Raw genomic sequence first — 27787 nt, forward strand, 5'->3', positions numbered from 1 at the left:
AAATTAATCTGTTTTTGTCTCACTCCCCAAATAGGTTATAAAGCTCCTTTAGGACATGGACTGTCTTATTTCCTTCAAAACCCCTGAACATTGTATGGTTTTGGCCAGTTATGTGCTTAAAAAAAAGTTTAAATGCACTTAATTTGTTAAATTGTAATGAGAGAAAACGATTCCTCCATGAAAGTATAACTGCATACATTCAACATAACACACAAATTGTAATAGCCATTTCTATTTATTAAATACTACTTTAAATACCAAGACTTGTAAATGCCTAACCAGACTAAAATGAACTGACAACAGTGTTAAGAATGTGGAACCACTGGAACTCGCAGACATTGCCAGCAAGAGTGAACTGACAGTATTTCCTGAAGCTAAACATAAATCCACCCTGCGGCCCGGGAGCTCCACTCCTGGGTAGATTCCCAACAGAAATAAGGACCTATGGCCACCAAGCAACATTACAAGCGTTCTTAGCAGCGTTACACATAGAAAGCCCCAAATGGGAACAATTCTAAAATATCAGAATGAATTCTTGTACATTCATACAAATACTACAGAGTAATGAAAAAATAAACTTTTGCTGATGAAGATACTGCTTTATGAAGTTCAAAAACAGGCAAACTACCCTGTGGTGACAGAGGTCCAAGTAAGTAGTTACCTTTGTGGTAGAGGGTACTGTGAGGAAGCCTCTATGGTAACAGAAACATCCTATAACGAGACCTGCGTGGTAGTCACATTGGTGAACACTATGTAAAAGTTTACCTACCAAACTGTATACTTAAGATTAGTGCATTTTACAGTACATAGAAGTTACTTTACTAAAATAAAGATAAGAAAAACTTGTGAACTAAGGTCTTGGAAATATGCCAACATGCTGGAAGTAAACCCATGAAACAAAAGGTAAACTGCTATTTTTTTTCCCTTTGCTATAACATGGAAAAGAACATTTTTTAAAAGAAACATTTTAAAATGCCAAAACAGTATTTCATTTATTATAATGTTTTCAAATTTGGTTTAAAATTCGTAATACTATTTTCAGATAATTTTCTACTGCTACACGAACCAGGCAACTTCATTATTTTATCAATTTATTCTGAATTTTAACCATCAAATGTGCTAGATTTTGAGAAAACAGCTGAATTCAATATAAGATCTGGGCTACAGAATTATTTGTTAGTAGAAATATTCCAAAAGAAATTTGCTTATTTTACTATACTCCTTATCTACTTAAAATCTGCCACCTTTCCAGTAAAGGTGAAATAAAATTCTTTAAAATATAAGAAATATATTTCCTGTTAAGATTTTGCAAAAAATATACTTCAGTACCCTAAAACAACTAGTATACTTTGTAGTCTAGATTGTGCTTTTGGTAAACATGTCTGATACTGTGAAGATTAACACCAGTCTGGGAATGAATTTTAATAACGCAAAAAGAAATACTCAATTTAACCCAAATACCTGACAGGATCCCTTACGTTAATATTTTGAGGAGAGGATACAAATGAAAAGATTAATAGATTTAAATACCTTTAAGTGCAAGAAATAATGGCTAAAAATTATCCATGTATACACACAGAACAAACCCTGGGCTATAGTATATGTAAGGCAGAGTGAATGCAGCACCTCGAGACATATTTTTAATTACAGTGATACACACACACTTAGGGGTGTGTGTGTGTACATGTATGTATAGAAATCACAACGTTCTGTACTGGCTGCATAAACTAAATTCTAACCCACAAATCTCAGTATTAACCAGAACTTCCTGACTGGCTGACACAGCACATTAGTGAGGTAATACAGGTGGCACAGGTGGTACGTGCGATCCCTGAGTTTTTCAAAGATGTTTTAGCTTTTGATTTTAATGCTATCACCTTCAAGGCACCAGTCCAAGTGCTCATTAATTTGAGACTCCAAAACTTCCTTCTGACAAACAGGACAATTAACCATCTGGTTCTGACCAGATAAACTACTAGAATTCTGAGCTGAAGTTGTAGGATGTGAATTACACTTTGGATCACTACCACCACTTTGTAGTTGCTCTTTCTTAATAAAAAAACTGTCAAAAAGAGTCTTGTCTTCTAGCCTGGGTCGTTTATTTGGGAATTCATCATCGGAACCACTAACATCCTGGAATGCAGTCAGAGATGTTGATTCCAGTGTTTTTAAAGAATTTCTTAGGAATGTCTTGGAAGATGTAACCCTTCTCTGAGAACCAGAAGAGACTGAGTTTTTATGGATGTCACCAACTGCTGAGCTTTTTGGAGAAGATCCATTCACACTTCTGAAAGCCTTCTGGTTGGCAACTGACACTCTAGGAAAATAGTTGCTTAAAACATTTTGGTGACTGTTATTAAGAACAGTGGAGACTAGAGGAGTTCTTTTACTTGAGCCATTTTGTTCAAATTTCACCTCAATTTTAGAATTAGGTCTTAAAGCATTTGCCGAATGGTCTTGACTTAAAAGATCTTGCGTTTTATTAACGGCATGTGTGGTGATTAATTTCTCAGATGACAACGAATTGCTTGTTTCTCCTAGAACATATCCTTTTCCAGTAAAGGGAATTAACAGCTGTGTCTCACCTCTCGTTGGTTTATCTGCAAAATAAACAAGATTTTCCCGACTCAAAATTAATACAGGAAAAAAAAACAACTTTTGAAAAGATCACAGTGAATTGTGAAAAAAATTTTTTTTCTTTATAAGCATGAAACATGGTAACGTATAAATATAAGGATGAAATGTCACAGTTAATTCCAAAATATACACATTACCACAAAAAACCTGTCATAAACTAAGACACACATGTAGAGAACCAGCAAAACTAACGAATAACCTAGAATTATCATAATATGAATACCCTAAAAGCCTCAGAAGCTAAAATGATAAAAAATTAGGATAAAGGCAAGATTCTGTATAACACCATCAGTTGTAACCATCAATCAGGTGAAGAAACAGAACTTTGGCAGTCATTCCAGAAGATTCTTCCATGTACTTCATTGCATTCATACATACAAATAAGTAAACACTACCTTGTGGTGGTCGTGGTTTTATAATTACCAACTATAAAGCCACAATACTTTCTTGTGTTTATTATTCCAAGTGTGCATGCCTACACGCTATAGGTTAGTTTTGCCCATCAAAAAAATATTCAGATGAAAAAAAAATATGGTAATAAATACTAAGCTAATGGATAGTCCCCCCGCCATGAATATTATGTTATTCTAACTTAGATCCATACAATGATTACCTATTAATGGAAGAAGAACAATCTTCAGAAGTCAGAGTTTTGGTATTGAGAGAACATAAAGGATATAAAAAATTCTCTCATATTGACCTAAGGACTCCCACGATGCCAAAGACCAGTTAGCAGAGTTAACTTTTACTGCTTAGTTTTCTTTAAGTTTAGTTCCAAAAGGGAAAAATCTACTATCATATTCTAATCTTTCCTCCTACTCACAAAATAAATTCTCTCCTCACATAAATTCTTCTATAGCTCCTTGACTTATTTCCAATTTGGGAAATACAGCATACGTTCCTGGGTCCTATCACATCAAAGCCACAGCTTCCCAAGGGAAAAAGCATCAACCTCACTAACCTGGTTACCTCAAAAAGGCAGTAGCTCTGAACTTCACAGGAAAGGGTGAAATCTTGAAGATGAAGTACTGGCAAAGCCTTTTCCCAATGAAAATACATACATCAATAGCAGACAGAAGTCACTGGGATAGAATCCAACTGATAGGAAGGGGTGTAGTTAAGACTTACATTCCAGGCATTGTTATTTAATTACTGTTTTTATTTTGGCAATCTTTTTGCTTTCTGTTTCCTCATAACTCAGTGAAAGTCAAGGAAAGAGACTTTACCTCAAATATTATCAATGGAAACTATTTCTACTTTTATTCATTTCTGTGTGGAGCAAAGTCTATTTTCCTGCCATCATTTGGTGGACAATGGGGTTTTCTTCTAAGTACACTTGAAAACTTCTACACTAAAAACAATCCATAAGCATATCTTAATACCAGTTCTCTGAAGGCCTGTACTGTCTTTACATTGTAGCTATGGCTGTGGAAAAGTTGGAAGAATACACAACAAGGTACCTTTATTCTCTGCTGCTGATACTGGGTGCTCTCCTAGTTTTGTCTTTCCTTTCCCTTTTTTTGAGTAGTTCTCTGGCTCCTTGATTTTTATGTAAGTGCCTCCGCAAGTTCTCTGGTGCTCGGCCCACCAATAGTCATGAGCAGAGGGGGCCCGGTTAGTAGCACGTTTTACATAGCCGTAATACGGTTTTTTATTTTGACAGGGGCCATTGCAGCGCCACCAATGTCGACGATACTCATCCACCTCATCATGAAAAGTATGGTACACCTGGGTTGAGAGAGAATTTTTGGCATTCAGTAAGACAGTTAACAACTTAAGAAAAGACTTCATATAAACAGCCTTTTTTTTTTTTTTTTTCAAACTATGTAGTTTCCCAGAACTTCCTGAAAGTTGTATTTTGGGAAAGACAGCAAATAAATTTACTTCTGTTCAAAGGTTCACTTTAACAGGAAACAGCAGCAGTCAATTCAATATTCCCTAAACTGTAAAAATAGAAAATGTGAGATTTGAAGACAAAAAAACAAAAACTCTCTATGCATACTAAAAGCTTCAGAAGCTAAAATGATAAAAAATCAGGATAAAGGCAAGATTTTGTATAACACCGTAATACAATACACAGCTAAACTGAAATTTTCCCTGTAACAATTCCAAAGGGTTCTGACGAACTAAACTATTTCCTATAAGTGTTTGACCCTAACAGCACAAATGTCTTATCTTGAAGCCTTTGCTAAACTCCTAGACAGAAAGCTTTTCTGGTCCTCTGCATTCTCGCAGCTCTTTGTTCATGTCTCTATAACAAGCCTTATGGGGTAACACTTTATCTCTTTATGGGTGTTTCTATTACCAGATTAAAAAATTCTCCAGGATTCCAATATTTTCATCTTTGTATCCTTAGTGGCTAATAAGTGCTTGGCACAGTGAAGCTGTTCAATAAGTATTTGTTAATTAAGTGAATGAAAAGTTTCATTTGTTGAGTCAAAATTCTTTTTAATCTTTAAGTAGGATCCCTTTTTCCACCCTCTTAAGAGCCCTGGTGGCGCAGCAGTTAAAGCAATTGACTGCTAACCAAAAGGTCAGTGCTTTGAAACCACCAGTGGCTCCACGGGAGAAAGATGTGGCAGTCTGCTTCCATAGAGGTTTACAGCCTTGGAAACCCTATGGGGTTGCTGAGTCAAATCCACTCGGCGGCAGTGGGTTTTTTTTTTTTGTACCCAGAAACTAAGCAGAAGATAAAGAAACAGTTCTTCTGACTACAAAGCAGTGTGGCCCTGCCACCATGGTGGGACTAAGGACTGCAGAGCTCCTCCTAGATAACTAGGCACAACTTTTTCTTCTGTCCTCAGTGGAACATTACTGTTTGGGTAAGATAAAGAACACCTTTTATATATATATATATATATACATATATACATATATACATATATACATATATACATATATATATACACACACACGTATTTTGTTTTTAGCAAAGACATGTAATTGTTTAATAAATCTCCCTTGCTGTGAGGAAGAAAGTTTTTCCTAACTCTACAGACAGACAGTTCTATGCTAACCACCATCATAAGCAAAAAAACTTCCATTACTTGGCAAGCATGTAAATAACGCACATTGTATTAGATGCAGAAGAGACTGAATAACAAAGCTTTTGGGGTAAAGAGGTACGTGACATCCTGCGCTGTTATGTTCAGATTGTTCACTTAAAAATTCGCTGACAAAAAAGACAGGGAACTGGAGCTGTTCTCCTTCCAATTCCTGTAAGACTTAAAGCCTGGGAGCGGGCCCTTTACCCATGCAGTCAGTAAAATGAAATTGCCCTGCAGTGTGAAATGAGATACCCTCTGGAGTTGATTATAACAGGATGTAACCTGTAAAAGCAAAAGGTGCGCACCCTATAAAACGTCTCCTAAAGAAAACACGCAGGTATCCACGATAAGAACACATCTTCTTCCAAATGCACAATAGGACATACACCAGCATTTTAAGTGTAAATTCCAATGAAGAAACCAGAAGGTTTTTGTACCAGCAACTCCATAATTCTCTTGTGAATCCATTTTAAGTCGGATTGCTTTCAAAACAAGCCATTTTCCTGACATTAAACTAACTGCATCCAGTAATTAAATGAGCTCTCTAGAAAATTAAGACTGATCGCTGGGAAAGAATACTACACAGAGGGTGATGTAAGCATTTTTCATTTTCCATCACACTAGTCCTTACTGCCTTTTAAAGAAGCAAACACTCAGACTACCGAATTTAATTTATGGAGGAATTAATATTCTATTCCGTTCAGTCCAATTCAGTATTACTTGTTAAGATGCTGTAAGGGTACTATATTATTCATCTTGGCACAAAATAGGATGGTTAAGGGCCAACCTGTCTTCAGAGATATGAAAGTAGAACAAAACATTATAAAAGGCTACCTCCTGAGGAGATTCAAAGAGGGGAGAAGTCATATCCCACTGGAAAGATGAAGAACATGTTTTAGGGAGGGGAAATATGAGGAAATAGCATGGAGGTGAAAAGTTCTGTTAGAGAGAGACAGAGGACACGAGCAGGAGAGCTGTGGGAGGAGGTAAGAAAAAAGGAACAATAAGATTTTACAAAACGAATAATGACAAAAGCTAGTATTTAATTAGCGCTCCCACTTGCTAAAATGCTTTGCACGTGTCTTCTCTTTTGGTCCTCACAGGGATCCAGCAGGTAGGTATTGCTAATATCTGCATTTTACACGTGAGTAAAATGAGGCATAGAAGAGTTAAGAAGGTCACACAGTCAACAATGGGTAGAGCCAGGATTTGAACCCAAGCAATCTGACTCTTCATGCTTTGACAACCCTAGACAATGCCACCTCCTAAAATAGTGTGCTGAATGTTTTATTCTTAATTCCATGATCAGTGTAAATCAAACACGACTTCCAAGGAAGGTACTGACAAAGAAAATGGTAGCAAAATACAGGACAGGTTGAAGGACACACAGTTAGGAGGTCATTGTAATAATCCAGAAGACAGGCATCACAGGACTCAATTAACTAAGCAAAAATGCTAACCTAGACGATGCCAGAGACCTTAGATGTATTTCTGGCTCTGCTACCATTCTAGTATGTGGTCTCAGACAAGCCAATGAGCTTCTCTCGGCCTGGAGTTCCCTGGTGAAAATCCTCAAAGTTAGTATTTGTTTCCACTCACGTCTCTATTTTTAATGAATTCCCAGGAGTTACTGAGTAAAAATCATAACTATCATGGCTTTACATACTGTTATGTTGGCTCCAGTCAGACGGTTGATGCGATGCATATGCTTACAAAACTCTGGACCATGCCCTTCCCGGTCTTTATCATTATTAGTGACAAATAAATAAGCATGGATCATTTCATGCAAGAGAGTCTGAAACAGAAAACAATTAATGTGTTATGGCACGTCTGAAAATAAATGTAGCCAGGAACACTTTCTTGCTCTACCTAGGGCTCTTAATGTTCTTTGGATCACAGGCTCCTTTCAGAAACTAATAAAAGTCATGAACCCTCTTTTTAGAAAAATTATATATCCACACATTCACAAAACTTTGCATATAATATTCAAAACTCTGTAGATCCCAGGTTAGGAACTCTCTGCTCCAAAAAGGCCTTTTAACTATGAATCGAAATCCAGGAGAAAGGATTGGTGAATTCAACTACAGAAACACTCAAACATTCCGTATGGGGAAAAAAACAGACATCACAAGTAAAATAAAAAGACAAGCTCAGAAAAATACACGGCAACTCACATCACAGACTATTAATCTCCTAATATATAAAGAGCTCCTAAAGTCAACAGAAAAATTACCAACCACTCAACTTTTAAATGGGCAAAGATTGTCTACAGTTCACAGAAGTATAAATGACCCATAAAATATGAAAAGATGCTCAACCTCATTTATAAACAGAAATGCATATTAATACTATATTAAGATGTCATTTCTTACTTACCAAGATTGTTCAAACTAAATTTTGACAGAGTTAGTAAAGCTATGGGAAAATAAATAAGAGTGGATATAAATATTTTAAAAAAATAACAATGGAAAAATAACCAAGAAACTAATAAAAACAGTTTCCTGTAGTGGGCGGAGAGTTCAGAATAAAGAGGGGTAGGGGCAGAAAGAAGACTTCTCCGTGTATAACTTTCTATAGTTTTGGGTTTCAAATAAGGTAAGTTTTAAAACAAACAAAAATAAACCTACTCCTCATTCCACACTAAGGATGTGGGAAGTTTACAAACAAAATTAACAAAAACATATAGAGCTGCTGTTTCATAATTTGCTTTAAAAAATATGAGCACTTTTTTAGCCAAAAAAAAAAAAAAAAACCTTCGAAAACATACTTTTTAAAATAATCACCCACAATTTTCTTAGTAATATTTTACTGTATGTTCAGAAAAGTTTACACAGCAGTTTAGGTTCCCATTGAATAGTTTCTACACAAATTTTTCAGGGACATTGGTTACGTTCTTCACAATGTGTGAACATTCTCGTTATTTCTGTTCTGGTTGATCCATTCCCATTAATCTAGTTTCTCTGCCCCCTTACTCTCTTATCTTTAAGGTAACTGTTGACCATGTAGTATCTTATAGGTGATTCCTTAAAGGAGCACAGTACTTTCAGGTGGTATTTTTTATTTTTTGAGCCAATTTGTTATTTAGCTACAAGATGACCTCAGGACTTAGTTTTGGTTTAAGGTCTGAAGGGTTTCTCAGGGCAACAGTCTCACGGGGTCCTCCAGTCTCAACCAGTCGGGTAGGTACGGTTTTTTATTTTTTATTTAGGAATTTGAGGTTCTGGTCCACATTATTCTCCCATTCTATCAGGATCTATCTATCGTGGCCCTGATTAGAACAGTCGGTAGTGGAGCTGGTCACCATCGAGTTCTGGCCTCAGGGTAGATGATCTGTCCTACAGACTAGTTCCTTCTTGGAGTCTTTGGCTTCCTTCTTTCTCCTTTGCTCTGGACAAGTAGAGACCAAGAGTTGTATCTTAGATGGCCACTCACAAGCTTTAAGTCCCCAGACACTACTCACCAAACTAGGATGTAGAACATAACTTTAGAACTGTATTATGCCAAGGGACCATGCTATCCCAAGAGACTGTGGTCCCAATTCCTTAAACCGACAACCCGACCCCTCGAGGTGTTTGGCTATGTCTCAGAAGCATCCATAACTATGCCACCTATGTGCTTTATTATATAAATGAATACATGTGCACAGTCACACAGATGCGTATGCACAGACATAAGCGTATGTGTGTACACACACATACGTATCTAGATACATTATATGCCTACATACACACTCACACATATACTTTGGTTGCTTCTGTTATCGTTTCAAAACTATACAGCCATGATAATTACCAACAGGTCCTTTTTTCTTGTGGATATTTTAGTGACATCGTTTACCTTCATCATGCTGTGTGTATTTCACCCTCATTCAGTGTTTCCATAATTTTTTAAAGTAATTTCCATCAAAGAACTAGGCTGACAATCATGAATTTTAGTTTTATAAAATTATGCTGAACAGAAAAACAGGAGAATCAAACATTTTAACTTGGTCATTAGGAAAATATCCCTTTTAAAATTATCAACTATCTCTCTCAAAAGGAACTTTGTTTTTCAAATAAACGCCACTCAATTAAGACTCACATTCAAATGCCAATCTACCTTTTCAAAGTTTTCTCAACACTCCAAAATAATGATAAATAACTACTCTGATAAAGGAGAAAAAAGTTTAGGTCCTTTATTTTTGGTTCCCCCCACGTGTCTGTCAGTTTGTTGTACTGTGGGGGCTTGTTTGTTGCTGTGATGCTGGAAGCTATGCCATCGGTATTAAAAAACCAGCAGGGTCACTCATGGCGGACAGGTTTCAGCTGAGCTTCCAGACTAAGACGGCATAGGAAGAAGGACCCAGCAGTCTACTTCTGAAAAGAATTAGGCAGTGAAAACCTTATGAATAGCAGCGGAACACTGTCTGATACAGTGCTAGAATATGCACCCCCCAAGTTGGAAGGCACTCAAAAGGTGACTGGGGAGGAGGTGCCTCCTCAAAGCAGAGTTGGCCTTAATGATGTCGATGGAGTCAGGCATTCAGGACCTTCACTTCCTGATGTGGCACCACTCAAAATGAGAAGAAACAGCTGCAAACATCCATTAATAATCGGAATGTGAAAAGTAAGAAGTATGGATCTAGGAAAATTGGAAATCCGCAAAAATGAAATGGAACAGATAAACATCGATATTCTAGGCATCAGTGAGCTGAAATGGACTGGTATCAGTCATTCTGAATCAACAATCATATGGCCCACTATGCCGGGAATGACATCCTGAAGAGGAATGGCACTGCATTCATCCTCAAAAAGAATGTTTCGATACCTATCCTGAAGTACAAGGCTGTCAACAATAGGATAATATCCATACGCCTACAAGAAAGACCAGTTAATATGACTATTATTCAAATTTACGCACCAACCACTAAGGCCAAAGGTGAAGAAACTGCAGATTTTTACCAGCTTCTGCAGTATGAAATTGATTGAACACGCAATCAAGATGCACTGATAATTACTGGTGACTGGAATGCGAAAGTTGGAAACAAAGAAGGATCGGTAGTTGGAAAATGTGGCCTTAGTGACAGAAACGATGCTGGAGATCACATAGTAGAATTTTGCAAGACCAACGACTTCTTCATTGCAAATATCTTTTTTCACCTACGTAAACGGTGACTATACACATGGACCTCACCTGGATATGCGGGAAATCAGATCGACTACATCTGTGGAGAGAGACGATGGGAAAGCTCAGTATCATCAGTAAGAAGGAGGCCAGGGCCCGACTACAGAACAGATCATCAATTGCTCATATGCAAGTTCAGGTTGAAAATGATGAAAATTAGAACTCATACGACCTTGAGTATAACCCCCCGAACTTGGAGAACACCTCACAAATAGATTTGACGTGTTGAACCAGTAACCACTGAAGACCAGACAAGTTGTGGAATGACATCAAGGACATCACACATGAAGAAAGCGAGATGGTTAAAAAGACAGGAAATAAAGACAAGACCAAAATGGATGCCAGAAGACTCTGAAACTTGCTCTTGAGCATCAAGCAGCTAAAGCAAAAGGAAGAATTGATGAAGTAAAAGAAAGGAAGATTTCAAAGGGCAGCTTGAGAAGACAAAGTATAGTATTATATCAACACGTGCAAAGAGCTGGTGATAGAAAACCAAAAGGGGAGAACACGCTCAGCATTTCTCAAGCTGAAAAAACGGAAGAAAAAATTCAAGCCTCGAGTTGCAACAGTGAAGGATTCTATAGGGAAAATATTAAACAACGCAAGAAGCATCAAAAGAAGATGGAAAGAATATACAGAGTCATTATACTAAAAAAAACAAAAAACTGGTTGACATTCAACCATTTCAAGAGGTAGCATATGATCAGGAACCGATGGGACTGAAGAAAGAAGTCCAAGCTGCTCTGAAGGAAGGTACTGGCAAAAAACAAGGCTCCAGAAATTGACAGAAAGTCAGCTGAGATGTTTCAACAAATGAATGCAGCGCTGGAAGTGCTCACTTGTTTATGCCAAGAAATTTGGAAGACAGCTACCTTGCCAACTGACTGGAAGAGATCCATACTTATGCCTAGTCCCAAGAAAGGTGATCCAAATGAATGCAGAAATTATCAAACAATATCATTAATATCACATGCAAACAAAATTTTGCTGAAGATCATTCAGAAGTGGCTGCAGCAGAATATCAACAGGAAGTGCCAGAAATTCAGGCCGGATTCAGAAGAGGATGTGGAACCAGGCATATCATTGCTGATGTCAGATGGATCCTGGCTGAAAGCAGAGAATACCAGAAGGATGTTTACCTGTGTTTTATTGACTATGCAAAGGCACTTGACTGTGTGGATCATAACAAATTACGGATAACACTGCGAAGAATGGGAATTCCAGGACACTTAATTGTGCTCACGAGGAACCTGTGCACAGATCAAGAGGCATTTGTTCAAAAAGAACAAGCAGACGCTACATGGTTTAAAGTCAGGAAAGGCGTACGTCAGGGTTGTATCCTTTCACCATACCTATCAATCTATATGCTAGGCAAATCATCCGAGATGCTGGACTATATGAAGAATGCGGCATCAGAACTGGAGGAAGACCCATTAACAACCTGCATTACACAGATGACACAACCTTGCCTGCTGAAAGTGAGAAGCACTTACTAATGAAGATCAAAGACCACAGCCTTCAGTATGGATTATACCTCAACCTAAAGAAAACAAAAATCCTCACAACTGGACCAATAAGCCATATCATGGTAAATGGAAAAAAAGACTGAAGTTGTTAAGAATTTCATTTCACGTGTTTCCACAAGCAACAACCACGGAAGCAGCTGTCAAGAAATCAAGACACGCTGCAGTGGGCAAATCTGCTGCAAAGGACCTCTTTAAAGTGTTGAAAAGCAAAGACGTCACCTTGAAGACTAAGGCGCGCCTGACCAAAGCCATGGTATTTTCAATTGCATCATATGCATGGGAAACTTGGACAATGAATAAGGAAGACCAAAGAAGAACTGCCTTTGAATTGTGGTGCTGGCGAAGAATATTGAATATACCATGGACTGCCAGTAGAATGAATAAATCTGTCTTGGAAGAAGTACAACCCAAATGCTCCTTAGAAACAAGGATGGCAGGATTACGTCTTACATACTTTGGAAGTGTTAGCAAGAGGGATTGGTCCCTGGAGAAGGACATCATGCTTGGTAAAGTGTAGGGTCAGCAAAAAACAGGAAGACCCTCAACGAGATGGACTGACGTGGTGGCTATAACAATAGGCTCAAACTTAACAATGATTATGGGCGCAGTGCAGGACCAGGCAGTCTTTCATTCTATAGTACATAGGATCGCTATGAGTCGGAACTGACTCAATAGCACCTAACCACAACATTTTTGTTTCAATTTAACCCATCTTGAAAATGGTACATGGCACTATATTGGACGTCTGTTTTTTATATATGTACCATTTTCCACATTTAAGCCAGATGCAAGACTCTACACAACACATTGCCAATACACCTCTTTTTTTCACTACTACTCTGTATCTGGCCAAAAGCAACTACTCAGCACATAAAATAAGACTAAATGAGCATACCAACCCAGGGGTAAGGATGAGAAAGCAGGAGGGGACAGGAAAACTAGTAATGGGGAACTCAAGGTCAAGAACGGAAGAGTGTTGATATGTCATGAGGTTGGCAACCAATGTCACACACTGATATTGTGCATTGTTTAATGAGAAACTAATTTGCTCTGCAAACCTTCATCTAAAGTGCTATAACAAAAAAGCAACTACTCCTGGTAGGGAAGAAGTCACAAGTTCTGCGCATGAAGTGTGCCCTCAAGCTGGTTTTTGCTGCCAGCTCAGCTAGGTGCCCTGGAAGGGAAGCAGTGTGGAAGTAGGATAGAGGAGAAACAAAATTTGCATGGGAAAACTTGGATCCTAAGTTCTTCTCTGCTTCTAAATTATATATCTTAAACCACTTACTGATCCTCTATGAACCATAATTTTCTCGTTTATAGAAATGAGGATCACAGCACACACTGAACATCAACAGGGTCGTGGTAAAAATCAAATGCAATAATATACCTTAAAGTCATTCATCTATGATGCACTATAAAAATAAAAGGTAATCATTAATTGTCCCACACTCAAAATTTGTACAGAGGAAAAACAATTTTAAAAAAAATGTACAGATTAATTCACAGAAGTCTAAACCAATGGTAAGCGTTTCTAAATTACTGAGCTAAAAATCAGGTTTGTGCAAAAAATACCTCTACGAGATCCTTTCTTGGTCTTAACTTTAAAAGGGGTTCACTGAGTCGGATGGAACACATTCCACCCCTCCCTTCATAGCTGCATATCCCAGCACACCTGCAAAACAAAAACCACAAAAATGTGTGACCATTACCAGTTATACATTAAGAGAGAAATACAGATAACTCAGCAAATCCTGATACACTCTTGGGCGGTTCACACTAAGAGAACTCTCTTGATAGATGGTTTTCTTGAAAGTTATCTCCTCTGAGTTATATTTGCCTTTCACCCCAGTTAGGGAGATAAGCGAGCAGTAGCGGCTTCCCTTACCCATCAGGCTGCAACAGCTCAAAGCTAACCCTGTTCTCCTACTCCTAGTCTCTGCACAAGCTATAATCAGTTTGTGGCACTAACAGGCAGGTACGTGTTCTAGCAGCACATCTCCAAAATTATAACAGAAGCTTATATGAGGGAGATTTGCACTTTAAAAACACTTTTAATGTATCTTAACTTGTCTGACACTAGGTTGTTTCGTAATTCAGAAACAAGCATGATGGTATACAACTGCACCCTAAACTTGATAAGCCCTCTCATGTCTGAGAGTAGGTTATTATTTCAAATCCGAATTTCTTAAACTTAAAGAGTGTAGAAAAGAAATCTTTAATAAGTATCATTAAAGATCCCTTGGGTCCAGAAATATGGAAAAGTCCTCCTTCCACAGTCCAACACACTAAGTGGTGCCATGTCAATGAGTATAGAGGAAGACAACACATTCTTTGGCGATTTCTTCCCGGCATTTTTCTTAGGGGCAGACGCTGGTGCTCCTCCTTCTTGGGTCCTAAAGCACTAAACTGAAAAACCATCAAATCCGTTGCCGTCGAGGGGATTCTGACTCACAGAGACCCTATAGAACAGGACAGAACTGTCCCCACTGGGTTTCCAAGACCTTAATCTTTATGGGAGCAGACTGCCACATCTTTCTCCCGCGGAGCACCCGGTGGGTTTGAACCAAAGACCTATCGGTTAGCGGTGGTGTCCTTTTACCACTTCGCCACCAGGGCTCTTTTAGCATAAGATTAGTTAAGCTTTATCTATCCATTCTCTAACGACCTAATGTGTAGCAAAAAAAAAAAAAAGGCACCACCACAGGACAAATCGGAAATGTGTCCATTTCTTCTCAACTGAGTTGAGAGTCAAGGTCCTGTGCTCTCACTGTGTCCCTATCCCTCAAGCGTGTGGGCCCCGCAGCTTTCCTAAAGCTGTCAGGGCAGGTGGAAGAGGAGGCCCACCCGGCCGGGACTCACAGGGTCATTCGCACGCTCCATTTCACCTCCACAGCCTCCAGCTGGCCCCAAAAGAACCGGTCGTTGAACTGCACGAAGAGGGCCTGCAGGTCCGGGGTGGGGTCCACCAGCTCCCAGGACGCGTCCACCAGCGACAGGGGTTCCTGGGCGCGGTCGAATCGCGCGGCCTCCAAGTCCCACTCCTCCTGCAGCTGCAAGGCCAAAACCAGGTCTTCGTCCATGGCGCCGGGTTGTGTGGCCCCCCAGCTGCTCCCCGGCGGCTCCTAGGAGATACCGGCTTCCAGCAGCTATCGCGAGAAGGCGGAATACCGGCTTCAGAACGAGCACGAAAGCTGACCTTCCCCAAGACGCCGAAGCCAAGATTCGAGGGCTAACGAAAATCCGCACCTCTTAGTTGGCGCAGAATTCAGTTCCCCAGGTTTGGCCGAGAAGTCGCCGGGAGCTGATACCGCCCCTACAGTTTCAAACACCAGACACCAGCCTCCATCCATGCGCAGAGCCTGCACGACTGCCTCCACCCTCACTCACTTCCGCGAAAGCGCTTAGGGGCGCATGCGCCCTAAGCAGCTGACGCTTCGGCGCAGGCGTACTCGCTAGCGCGGCTCCTTGCGCAAGCGCAGTGCCCGACTCTCAGACCCGAGCGCAGGCGCGTTCACCTCGCTTCGTCCTGCTTCTTCAGCCTGGAACTCATTCCGGCTGGGTGGGTCTCGGCAGCGGCAGCTGTACTGACAGTGACTGCCCGCGAGCCGGACGGAAATGGCGATGTCGATGTCGGACAGCGGGGCGAGCCGTCTGAGGCGGCAGCTGGAGTCGGGCGGCTTCGAGGCTCGGCTGTACGTGAAACAGCTCTCTCAGCAGTCGGACGGGGATCGGGACCTCCAGGAGCACCGGCAGCGCATCCAGGCGCTGGCGGAGGAGACGGCGCAGAACCTGAAGCGCAACGTGTACCAGAACTACCGGCAGTTCATAGAGACGGCCCGCGAGATCTCCTATTTGGAGAGCGAGATGTATCAGCTCAGCCATCTGCTTACCGAACAGAAGAGCAGCCTGGAGAGCATCCCACTCACCCTGCTTCCTGCCGCCGCCGCCGCCGGAGCCGCCGCGGCCTCTGGTGGGGAGGAGGGGGGAGGTGGGGCGGGGGGCCGAGACCACCTCAGAGGCCAGGTCGGCTTTTTCCCCACCCCTGGGGGCGCCTCCCGCGACAGTTCAGGTCCGGGTGAGGAGGGAAAGCAGCGCACCCTCACCACCCTTCTTGAGAAGGTGGAAGGCTGCCGGCACCTGCTAGAGACGCCGGGACAGTACCTGGTGTACAACGGGGACCTGGTGGAGTACGAGGCGGACCACATGGCCCAGCTACAGCGGGTGCATGGTTTTCTTATGAACGACTGTTTGCTGGTGGCCACCTGGCTGCCACAGCGGCGGGGAATGTATCGCTACAACGCTCTCTACCCCCTAGATGGCTTGGCCGTGGTCAATGTCAAGGACAACCCACCCATGAAGGACATGTTCAAGCTGCTCATGTTCCCGGAGAGCCGCATTTTTCAGGCGGAAAATGCAAAAATCAAACGGGAGTGGCTGGAAGTGCTGGAAGAAACCAAGAGGGCCCTTAGTGAGAAAAGACGAAGGGAGCAGGAGGAGGCAGCAGCCCCCCGAGGGCCGCCCCAAGTGCCTTCCAAGGCCAGTAACCCATTCGAGGATGAAGAAGAAGAAGAAGAGGTTGTTCCTGAGGTGGAGGAAGAGAAAGTGGACCTCTCAATGGAATGGATCCAGGAGTTACCAGAAGACCTGGATGTCTGTATTGCTCAGAGGGATTTTGAAGGGGCCGTGGACCTGCTGGATAAGTTGAACCATTATCTAGAAAATAAGCCCAGTCCACCTCCTGTGAAAGAATTAAGGGCCAAAGTGGATGAGCGTGTTCGCCAGCTCACTGAGGTATTAGTTTTTGAACTCTCTCCAGATCGTTCCCTGAGAGGCGGTCCCAAGGCTACTCGCAGAGCAGTTTCTCAGCTCATCCGATTGGGCCAGTGCACTAAGGCTTGTGAGCTGTTTTTGAGAAACAGGGCAGCCGCTGTGCATACTGCAATAAGACAGCTTCGCATTGAGGGTGCCACCTTACTGTATATTCATAAGCTGTGTCATGTCTTCTTTACCAGTCTTCTAGAGACTGCAAGGGAATTTGAGACAGATTTCGCAGGCACTGACAGTGGCTGCTATTCTGCCTTTGTGGTCTGGGCGCGATCAGCCATGGGCATGTTTGTGAATGCTTTTAGCAAGCAGGTGTTTGATAGTAAAGAGAGCCTCTCTACAGCAGCAGAGTGTGTAAAGGTGGCCAAGGAGCATTGTCAGCAGCTGGGAGATATTGGATTGGATCTCACCTTCATCATCCATGCCCTTCTGGTGAAAGACATCCAGGGGGCCTTGCACAGTTACAAGGAAATCATAATTGAAGCCACTAAGCATCGCAATTCTGAGGAGATGTGGAGGAGGATGAACTTGATGACTCCAGAGGCTCTGGGTAAACTCAAAGAAGAGATGAAGAGTTGCGGGGTGAGTAATTTTGAGCAGTACACAGGGGATGACTGCTGGGTGAACCTCAGCTACACTGTGGTTGCTTTCACCAAACAGACCATGGGCTTCTTGGAAGAGGCCCTGAAGCTGTATTTCCCAGAGCTGCACATGGTGCTTTTGGAGAGCCTGATGGAGATCATTTTGGTTGCTGTCCAGCATGTGGATTATAGTCTGAGGTGTGAGCAGGACCCAGAGAAGAAGGCCTTTATTAGACAGAATGCATCCTTTCTCTATGAAACAGTCCTCCCTGTGGTGGAGAACAGGTTTGAAGAAGGTGTGGGGAAACCTGCCAAGCAACTCCAAGACCTGAGGAACGCATCCAGGCTCATTCGTGTGAATCCCGAGAGTACAACATCAGTGGTCTGATGCATGGATCAATTTATATATAGATACATATATATTGCTTATATATTATTTATATTAAGTTACATTAGCGTGTTTTTTATAGTCTCAAACACAGCTTAAAATTAAATGATGCCCTCACAGGTGGAAATGCAAAATCAAAAGGAGAAAGAAAAAATACTAAATTAAGCCAAAATAACAAAAATGATGGAATTATTAAAATACACTTTCCTTTTAAATGATGTTAATTCTCTAATGAATATGTGGTCACATTATAGTATTTCAGCTTATCCTTTGAGTCAAAGCACACTTTCTCGCAGTATATATTATACAGCACAGAGAAATAATGTCTATAAATGCAGAGAGTATAAATATGTGGTGAAAAATGTCCCAGTTCACTAAAATGTTAGTTTTCTTCAAGTACTTAAAGGGTATGATACTGTATAAAACGCCCTGTCTCATATATTTCACCACCTTAAAATGTGGTGGGACAATTTGGGGAAAAGAAAGGTGTTGGAAAATTGGTTTTAGGGTATATTATAGTCAAAAGAATTCTTTCTTTAAACTAGTGTGTGGACTCAGATACTCTGGTCTTTATAGAATACAAGAGAAAGCTTTCATAAACATATTTTTAAAACATAATTTGATTATTTTCAGCTGCTGATTAAAGAGCAGCTCTATAATCTCAAGGACTGTGATAAAGCAATTTTTTCAGTGTATTCCTGAATTGTGTAAATTTTCAGCTGGAGTTTTTGTCGTATTAAAAAATAATAAAAAACAAGACACATTGAGGAACCTGGCAGGAGTGATTGTAGCCGCCCCTGTTTCAGTGTAGGTTGTGTAGTGGCTCAGACTTCATGCAAATGGGACGAAAAGTTCCTTGAAATGTTAATTGAGGTTTCAGAGTTTGTGTGCATGGGAAATTAGAAAAAATATATGCAAATGCCATAGTGTTCTCAAGTGTGACTACTTGGAGCAGAGATTTGTTTCTGTTTTTGGTAACAAAGTAGAGAACAGAGGTGAGACAGTGTTCCCAAAGCAAAGGGATGCTCCCTGCTGCGTTTTCGTTGTTTTTTATTTTCCTTGCTTTGTTTTTTAAAAATATAATGCTTCAGGTTGTTTAGTAAAACAAAAATAAAAACAAAAGTAACTAAAGAAATGTGAGCTTCCAAACTGTTGGTTATATAACATTCGTCTTACTTAGAAGAAACTGCTTGCTGAGATCCATTTCCTCTTGTTGTTTTTGTCCATAAGTGTCATTTTCGATGCTAATGATTTTGAAAGGTCATTTCTTTTATCTGAATAAAAACGGTGGTATTAAGACTGTGGGAATTATGTAAAACCTGACACAGATTCAAATAGTGGGTTAGGGTTGTAAAACTTGAAATTACTCATATCCCAGACAAGCCCTTTTATTTTTAGCTATGCATATTTAAAAGGTTGAAAATTATCAAAGTTACAAATTTTTTTTGACTACTTTTCTCACATAACTTTAGAATTTTCTAAATAGTCAGACTAACTGGATATCTCAGTTGAACAAACAGTTATAATTTGTGTGTTTTAAGATCACTGGAAACTTGAATTTGATAAAATTTTGTGATGATTAGGATTATTTTGTGCCATTTAAGGTTTCTAAAATTATATTGTATGAAACACATATTGTGTAAATATTTGATGGTGAGTTCATGAAATTATACTTCTAAATCAAACTTCTCTTAAGGCGGCATGAAGTTGTAAAAACTTAAATGTATATACTCAGATATTTAAATGGTTGCTTCTTCATAGAACTGGCTGCTTTTTAAAACTGGAAGTGCAGAATTTTCTTCTGTTAAATGTATGTGTTCCTTAATCAGAGTTGTTGCTGAAGGAAGTATGTTTTTGGTGAATCAATTAGTGTGGGAAGTTGATTAAAGACCACCAATGTCATGATATACCTTTGTGCCAAGACAGAACAAGTATGTTGCATTCCTTTTCTGATTATTTCATTTGATTCCAAAACAAATTCTAAAAATTGAATGCAAAATTATAGTACGTAGTGAAATATACCACTTAAGAATTGATTGCCTTTTCTCGCTTACTTCAAGTGTAACACTGTCACTTGAACTTGGAATCACAGACTAGATTGAATTAATTGCTGTTGAAAAAAAATCCTGTGGAATTAAGTCTCTCTTTGATTAAAGCGTCATTTCACTTATGTGCTGAAAACGCACTTTTGTTTGTTTAAGTTACTACCTACAGTTTAATTATAAGCACTTGTATTTTACAACTTGATTTTATACCTAGGACTGGGAATTTGGGACTTAATATGTAGTATAAAATCAGTATATGTAAATTTTGCTTACTGATATGATACTGTGGTATGAGGGAATCTGAAATGTGTTATAAAATAAAGCTTAATTTTTTTCTTACACTGGATAAAATTGATATTGCAATGTTATATCTATTTCTCCTCTTTAATTAGGATTTATTATTCTTCAGTTCCCATTAAGAAAATATTCTTTGAAGAGCCAAGGTGGTTTTTCTGTTGTTTGTTTGGTGTGGGGAGGATAAGTAGGAAGCTGTTAGCTAAGTTAAGTAACTTCTGCATACTGTCAGAATTGCGAGTAAATCAGAGATTTAAGATTCCCTTGAACGGGAAATTTCAGATGTACACAATGTGAATTTACACTAAACTGGATTTGGAGCCCTGGTGGCATAGTGGTTAACTACTAACCACATTGTCGGATGCCTTTCGAATCCACCAGCTGTTCCTTGGAAACCCTGTGGGACTGTTCTACTCTCTCCTATAGGGTCGCTATGAGTCAGAAATGACTTGAAGGCTACGGGTTTGGTTTTTTGGTTTGGTGCAAATGAATAAATGAAGAAAATACAATGTAAACCACAAGACCTAGGAACTAAATGACAAGGTTCTATTTGTTTTGTTTTAATAAAAAAAGTAATAGATACTGAGGGAACTGTCACATAGAATTGATTTAAATATATTTATTGAATTCTTAGGTCTGATGTGGGGTAGGGTGCAAAATAGATTTAGGCTTGCTTTCTCCTACGATGCTTAAAATTTTGAAAAACCAACAAATATAAATTAGAAATATAAAAATCAACAAATATAAATGCTAAATGTATGTTGCAGTTTAAGTTCACTGGGAAAACAGATGAAAGAGCCGTTAATTTTGAGGAGCTGGGAAAGTGCTTGTGGGATTGGTGGCATTGGAGCTGATCCCTGAAGAATGGGCAAGATTTAGATCTGCAAAGAAAAAGGAAGAACATGGCACGAGCAGAGACACACAAGTGCAGGCGTGTGTGGCACACATGAAGAGACCAGCTTGAATGGATCGCAGTGTTAGTTGGACAGCTTTGTGAAATAATGTTGGGTAGAGGGGCGAACCCTGTTTTGAAGAGCTTTGAAAGTCAATCATCAGGGTTTAGACTTGATGTATTGACTATTGCAGAACCATTGCAGGTTTTTAGCTTTTCAATTACAAGAAAGGAAAATTACGAAAATAATATATATTTATCAAGAAAGCTTCAATCCATACAGAAAGGCGGAAAGTGCAAAGTACAAAGTCTTTATCCCCACACAACCTCCTAAGCTATCCCACTCTTGCCGAGGTAACCACTGGTAAGAGTTGTTTGTATATTTTTTTGCCCTAGAAATTGGATCATACTATGCATACTTTTTGCCTCTTAGTTCTTTTCACTTAACAATTCATTATATTTAAGATACCTTTTCACGTCAATACCTATAGCTGTACCTGACTGGGTTTTTTTCTGAGTGAATAATAGTCAATCACGTTGAATGGACACATCATACTTTGGGGTTTCTCAATTGCTTCGCAGTTTCCAGGTTTTCTTGATTACAAAAAATCCTGCAAAAAAGTTCCCTGAACATATATATGTATATACTTATTTGTATGGCTTTATAAGTCACATTTCTAGAAACTGCTCTGCCAAACTGTATGTTTTAAATTTAGGTAACATTGCTCCCAAGGAAAGTTGTACCATTTTGCGTTCTCCCCCAACAGTGTAGGAAAAGGCCTACTTCCCTAAATGGCTCATAAGCATTTATTGATTCATTCATTTTTTACTAATAAGATTTTTCTGTTTAGTAATATTTATTCATTCTTACTAATCTTATCTGTTAAAAAATAGTATCTAGTTTTATTTGTAGTTTTATGGGGTTGAGCAACTTCATATTTCTTTTTCTATTAAACTACCTGTTTATGTCCTTTGCCTGCTTTTCTCATATAGTATCTTTGTATTATGATTTTTAGGAGTTTATTGTGTATTTAGGAAATTAACCCATAATATGGAATCTATGTTTTAGATTTTTTTGTCATTTCTTATTTATTTTTGTAGGAGAGCTGGTGGCATAGTGGTTAAGAGCTACAGCTGCTAACCAAAAGGTGGACAGTTTGAATCTACTAGCTGCTCCCTGGAAACCTGTGGGATGGTTCTACTCTGTCCTATAGGGTCTCTATGAGTCAGAATTGACTCGACAGCATTGGGTTTGGGTTTGGTTTGGTTTGTTGGCAAAGAATACTGAATATACCATGGAGTGCCAGAAAACAAATCAGTCTTCAAAGAAATACAGCCGGAATGCTCCGTAGAAGGGAGAATGGTGAGACTTTGGCTCACTTACTTTGGACACGTCATCAGAAAAGACCAATTGCTAGAAAAGGACATCATAGTTGATAAAACAGAGGGTCAGCAAAAAAGAGGGAAACCCTCACCAAGATGGATTGACAAAATAGCCAAAGCAGTAGACTCAAACGTAGCAGTAATCGTGAAGATGGCACAGGACTGGGCAGCGGTTCATTCTGTTATCCTTAAGATCACCGAAGCTGGAACCGACTCAATGACATCTAACAATGAGAAGGTTTACAATCACAGGTAGGACTGGTCTCATTTTTCTACTGTTGCAGGATTTTTCTAAATATTGTCATGTTTTTCATTCAAGTTATATTTTGAATTACTTCATGACATTCTCTACCATCTTTCATTTTTATTGAAATCATGTTTGGTTTATAGATTAATTTAGGGAGAATGAACATTTTTATAATTTTGAATCTTCCTACTCATTTATCATGTGTTCTTTTGTATTTCAATGGCATTTTAAAATTTCCCTCACTTAGGTCTTGCACATTTTTTTTTAATAATTTTTATTGTGCTTTACCTGAAAGTTTACAGATCATGTCAGTCTATCACATATAAGCTTATATACACCTTACTACATACTCCCACTTACTCTCCCCCTAATGAGTCAGTCGGCTCCCTCCTTCCAGTCTCACCTTTCGTGACCGTTTTGCCAGTTTCTAACCCTCTCTACCCTCCCATCTCACCTCCAGACAGGAGATGCCAACACAGTCTCAAGTGTCCACCTGATACAAGTAGCTCACTCTTCATCAGCATCTCCCTCCAACCCATTGTCCAGTCCCTTCCATGTTTGATGAGTTGTCTTCGGGAATGGTTCCTGTCCTGGGCCAACAGAAGGTTTGGGGACCACGACTGCCGGGATTCTTCTAGTCTCAGTCAGACCATTAAGTCTGGTCTTTTTATGAGAATTTGGGGTCTGCATCCCACTGTTCTGCTCCCTCAGGAGTTCTCTGTTATGCTCCCTGACAGGGCAGTCATTGGTTGTGGCTGGGCACTGTCTAGTTCTTCTGGTCTCAAGATGATGTAAGTCTCTAGTTCAGGTGTCTTGCACATTTCTTGATGAATTTATTCCTAGGTATTTTATTGGTTAATGCTATTATGAATGAAATCTTCACCTTTATTATGTTTTTTGATTGTTCATTTGCAGGAAATATACAGATATTAATTACAAATATGGTAACAAGTACCTTATTTAATTTTTTAAATGGATTTTAATAGTTTTCTGGTTGTTTCTTGAGAATTTTCACATACATGATCATATCACCTACCAATAAAGATATACATCTTATGTAGTTCTCTTATCTATATATATATATCAAGTTAAACATCTAAAACTATGTTATTTATTTATTTTTTTGACTTGATGTAATGGGAATATATTTCCTATTTCTCCTTGAAGCATTAATACTGGCTTTTGATCATTATGTTAAGAGAGAATTTATCTATTCCAGTTACTAACAGTTGTGGTTAAGTCAGTAATACATATTGAATTTTCGTCAAATGACTCAGCATCTTCTGAGCTAACCATGATTTCTCTCCTTTGTCATATTAATTTGGTAAGTTTTCAAAATAGATTTCCTAACACGATACCATGTTTATACTCTTTGACTTAATTCTATTTGGTTGTAATATATTCTCGATATACTACTTGATTCTAATAAATATCCATTAGGATTTTTGCACTGGAATTTATTAGCAATAAATCCCTTGCTATCAAGTTGATTCCGACTTATAGTGACCCTATAGGTCAGAGTAGAACTGCCCCATAGCGTTTCCAAGGAGTGCCTGGTGGATTTGAACTGCCAACCTTTTGGTTAGCAGCTGTAGCTCTTAACCACTATACCACCGGGGTTTCTAAAAGCCAAACCCGTTGCGATCAAGTCCGTTCTGATTCACAGCGACCTATTGGTCTGTATTTTGTGTGTTATTTTTGTCATGCTTTTGTATCAGTTTTGGCTAACTTTATGAGAAGAATTTAGAAGGTTTTTAGTTTATATTTTTTAAAAACTTGTCCAAATCAATTTATTATGTATACTCCTTAAAATTTGTAAGCAAACTTGTTTAATGGTGGGTGTCTTGAGCATAATAATGGTGATGAAATGACATGGCACATCCCCATTTCTTTTAATTCTTTAACAATCAGAATGGAAAAGATCATACAATGTGATACAGATGACATATCACTTCAAATCATATTTGCCCACTCTAAGCTTATGGGTCACGTTAAGCCCTGCCAAAAAAGAGGTAAGGGGGCATTCTGTTGATCTCATCCCATTTCAAACCTCATGAGAGTTATTCCATTAAATATACATATATACACATACATACATATATATAATGGAATACACATATAATCTTACACATTCCATTTTGTATATATATATATATATATATATACATACGTACACATATAAAATATACGGAATGTATATATTATGTCATATATATATAAAACGATATATACATTCTGCATATATTGAGTAAAACATATATGTTTTATACACACACACATAGCTGCATTTCAATTTTTTCCCATCAGCCAGCTTCCTTAGAGCAGTATTGGGAATAACAGACAATTGATAAATGCTTCTTAAATGAATACTATGAAATGTATCACTCTAAATAATTAATGACAATTCTCTTTTATTAAGTGTACTTTACAGAGATTACCTCATTTAATCCTCACAATAACCCTGGAAGTAGGCATTTTTTATGCTCATTTTAAAGATAAGGAAAGAGAATCAGAGAGATTGTTTGTTGTCCAAGGTGTCTTACAGCTAAAAGGCAGAGCCAGTACTCAAGACCAGGTCTGTGAAACTCCAAAAGCCCATGCTTTTTCTACCATCTTTAACCATACTGCTATTTATATCCAGAGTCATTCCAAGTTAGTGTTTCTAAGTGTAAATTTACAGAAGATAAAAAATTTCTTGACACACATCTCAGTAAGTAGATTTGTCATGAAAAACACCCAAGTGTGACAATGTGTGCACTTTCATTTGCAAGACTACTTATCAATGATCACTATGTTCCAAGTACTGTGATAAAGGTGCTTATCACAGTACTTGAAACATAGTAATCATTGTTATTTAATCCTCACATCAATCCTATGAAGGAAATGAGGTTTTTTTGAAGTTAAATAAATTGCAAGTTATCCAGCTTGCAAAGGGTGCCACAAGCAAGTGACCTGGGTTGGCTTTCAACTCAGAGAGCCTTTTCCTAGAGCTCTTAGCCACTGAGTTATATTATTGATGTTGACGATTAGTATAGACTGCTCTTTATTTCAAAGGCTTATCCACCCATAATTTTAGATTGTTGTTAGGCACCGTCCTGACTCACAGTGACCCTATGGACAATAAAATGAAACACTGCCCAGTCCGGTGCCATACTCACAATCGTAATGCTTGAGCCCACTGTTGCAGCCACTGTGTCAATCCATCTCACTGAGGGTCTGCCTCTTTTTTGCTGGCTCTCTGCCAAGCATGACGTCCTCCAGGGATTGGTCCCTCCTGATAACGTGCCCAAAGTACGTGAGACGCAGCCTTGTCATTCTTGCTTCCGAGGGGCATCCCGGCTGTACTTCTCCCAAGACAGGTTTGTTCATTCTTCTGGTATATTCAATATTCTTCGCCAACGCCATAACTTAAAGGCGTCAATTTTTCATCGGTTGTCCTTATTCAGTGTCCAGCGTTCGCATGCATATGAGGTGATTGAAAATACCGTGGGTTGGGTCAGGTGCACCTTGGTCCTCAAAGTGACATCTTTCCTTTTGAACACTTTAAAGAGGTCTTTTGCCCCAGATTTCCCCGATGCAATGTGTTGTTTGATTTCTTGACTGCTTCTCCGTGGACATTGTGGATACAAGTAAAATGAAGTTCCTGACAACCTCAATATTTTCTCCATTTATCATGATATTGCTTATTGGTCCAATCGTGAGCATTTTTATTGTATTTATGTTGAGGTGCAATCCATACTGAAGGCTGTAATCTTTGATTTTCATCAGTAAGTGCTTCAAGTCCTCTTCACTTTCAGCAAGCAAGGTTGTGTCATCTGTGTATGGTAAGTTTGTCATAGATTGAATTATATCCCCCCCAAAACGTGTGTATCAACTTGGTTAGGCCATGCTTCCCAGTATTGAGAGGTGGTCCTCCATTTTGTGATTCTAATTTTATCTTAAAAGGGTTAGGGGGAAAAAGATAGTCTTTTTGACAAATGGTGCTCCCATAACTGGATATCCATCTGCAAAAAGATGAAACGGGACCCATACCTCACACCATGAACAAAAACTAACTCCAAATGGATCAAAGACTTCAACATAAAGGCTAAAACAATAAAGATCATGGAAGAAAAAATAGGGACAACATTAGGAGCCCTAACACAAGGCAAAAACAGAATACAAAACACTAAAAATGACAAAGAGAAACCAGATAACTGGGAGCTCCTAAAAATCAAACACCTATGCTCATCTAAGGACTTCACCAAAAGAGTAAAAAGACCACCTACAGACTGGGAAAAAATTTTCAGCTATGACATCTCCGACCAGCACCTGCTCTCTAAAATCTATATGATTCTGTTAAAACTCAACCACAAAAAACAAACAACCCAATTAAAAATTGGACAAAGGATATGAACAGGCTCTTCACTAAAGAAGATATTCAGGCAGCTAACAGATACATGAGGAAATGCTCTCAGTCGTTAACCATTAGAGAAATGCAAATTAAAACTACAATGAGATTCCATCTCACTCCAACAAGGCTGGCACTAATCCAAAAAACACAAAATAATAAATGTTGGAGAGGCTGTGGAGAGATTGGAACACTTCTACACTACAACCACTTTGGGAATCTATATGGCATTTCCTTAAAAAGCTAGAAATAGAACTACCATACGACCCAGAAATCCCACTCCTTGGAATATATCCTAGAGAAATAAGAGCCTTTACATGAACAGATATATGCACGCCCATGTTTATTGCAGCACTGTTTACAATAGCAA

At 39.2% G+C, this 27787-nt stretch overlaps 2 protein-coding genes across 3 annotated transcripts; one reads left to right on the forward strand and one right to left on the reverse strand.

The window, feature by feature from the left end:
- Positions 1 to 214: 214 nt before the first annotated feature.
- Positions 215 to 15756, reverse strand: SPRTN (SprT-like N-terminal domain). Of its 2 annotated transcripts, XM_049868658.1 has the most exons (5): positions 15233 to 15756; positions 13946 to 14045; positions 7351 to 7479; positions 4098 to 4365; positions 215 to 2600 (listed from the first exon to the last, which is right to left on the reverse strand). In XM_049868658.1, the coding sequence occupies exons 1-5, from the start codon at positions 15451 to 15453 to the stop codon at positions 1852 to 1854; spliced, it is 1467 nt and encodes a 488-aa protein (XP_049724615.1). In that variant the 5' UTR covers positions 15454 to 15756; the 3' UTR covers positions 215 to 1851. The 2 variants fall into 2 exon arrangements, with proteins under 2 accessions (XP_049724615.1, XP_049724616.1); XM_049868659.1 differs by lacking the exon at positions 7351 to 7479.
- Positions 15757 to 15862: 106 nt separating this feature from the next.
- On the forward strand, positions 15863 to 20552 carry EXOC8 (exocyst complex component 8). Its single transcript, XM_049868649.1, has one exon. It carries the CDS (start codon positions 15989 to 15991, stop codon positions 18164 to 18166), a length of 2178 nt encoding a protein of 725 aa, XP_049724606.1. The 5' UTR covers positions 15863 to 15988; the 3' UTR covers positions 18167 to 20552.
- The last annotated feature ends 7235 nt before the right edge of the window (positions 20553 to 27787 follow it).

This window comes from Elephas maximus, chromosome 24 (assembly GCF_024166365.1).
Source record: "Elephas maximus indicus isolate mEleMax1 chromosome 24, mEleMax1 primary haplotype, whole genome shotgun sequence".
NCBI lineage: Eukaryota > Metazoa > Chordata > Mammalia > Proboscidea > Elephantidae > Elephas > Elephas maximus.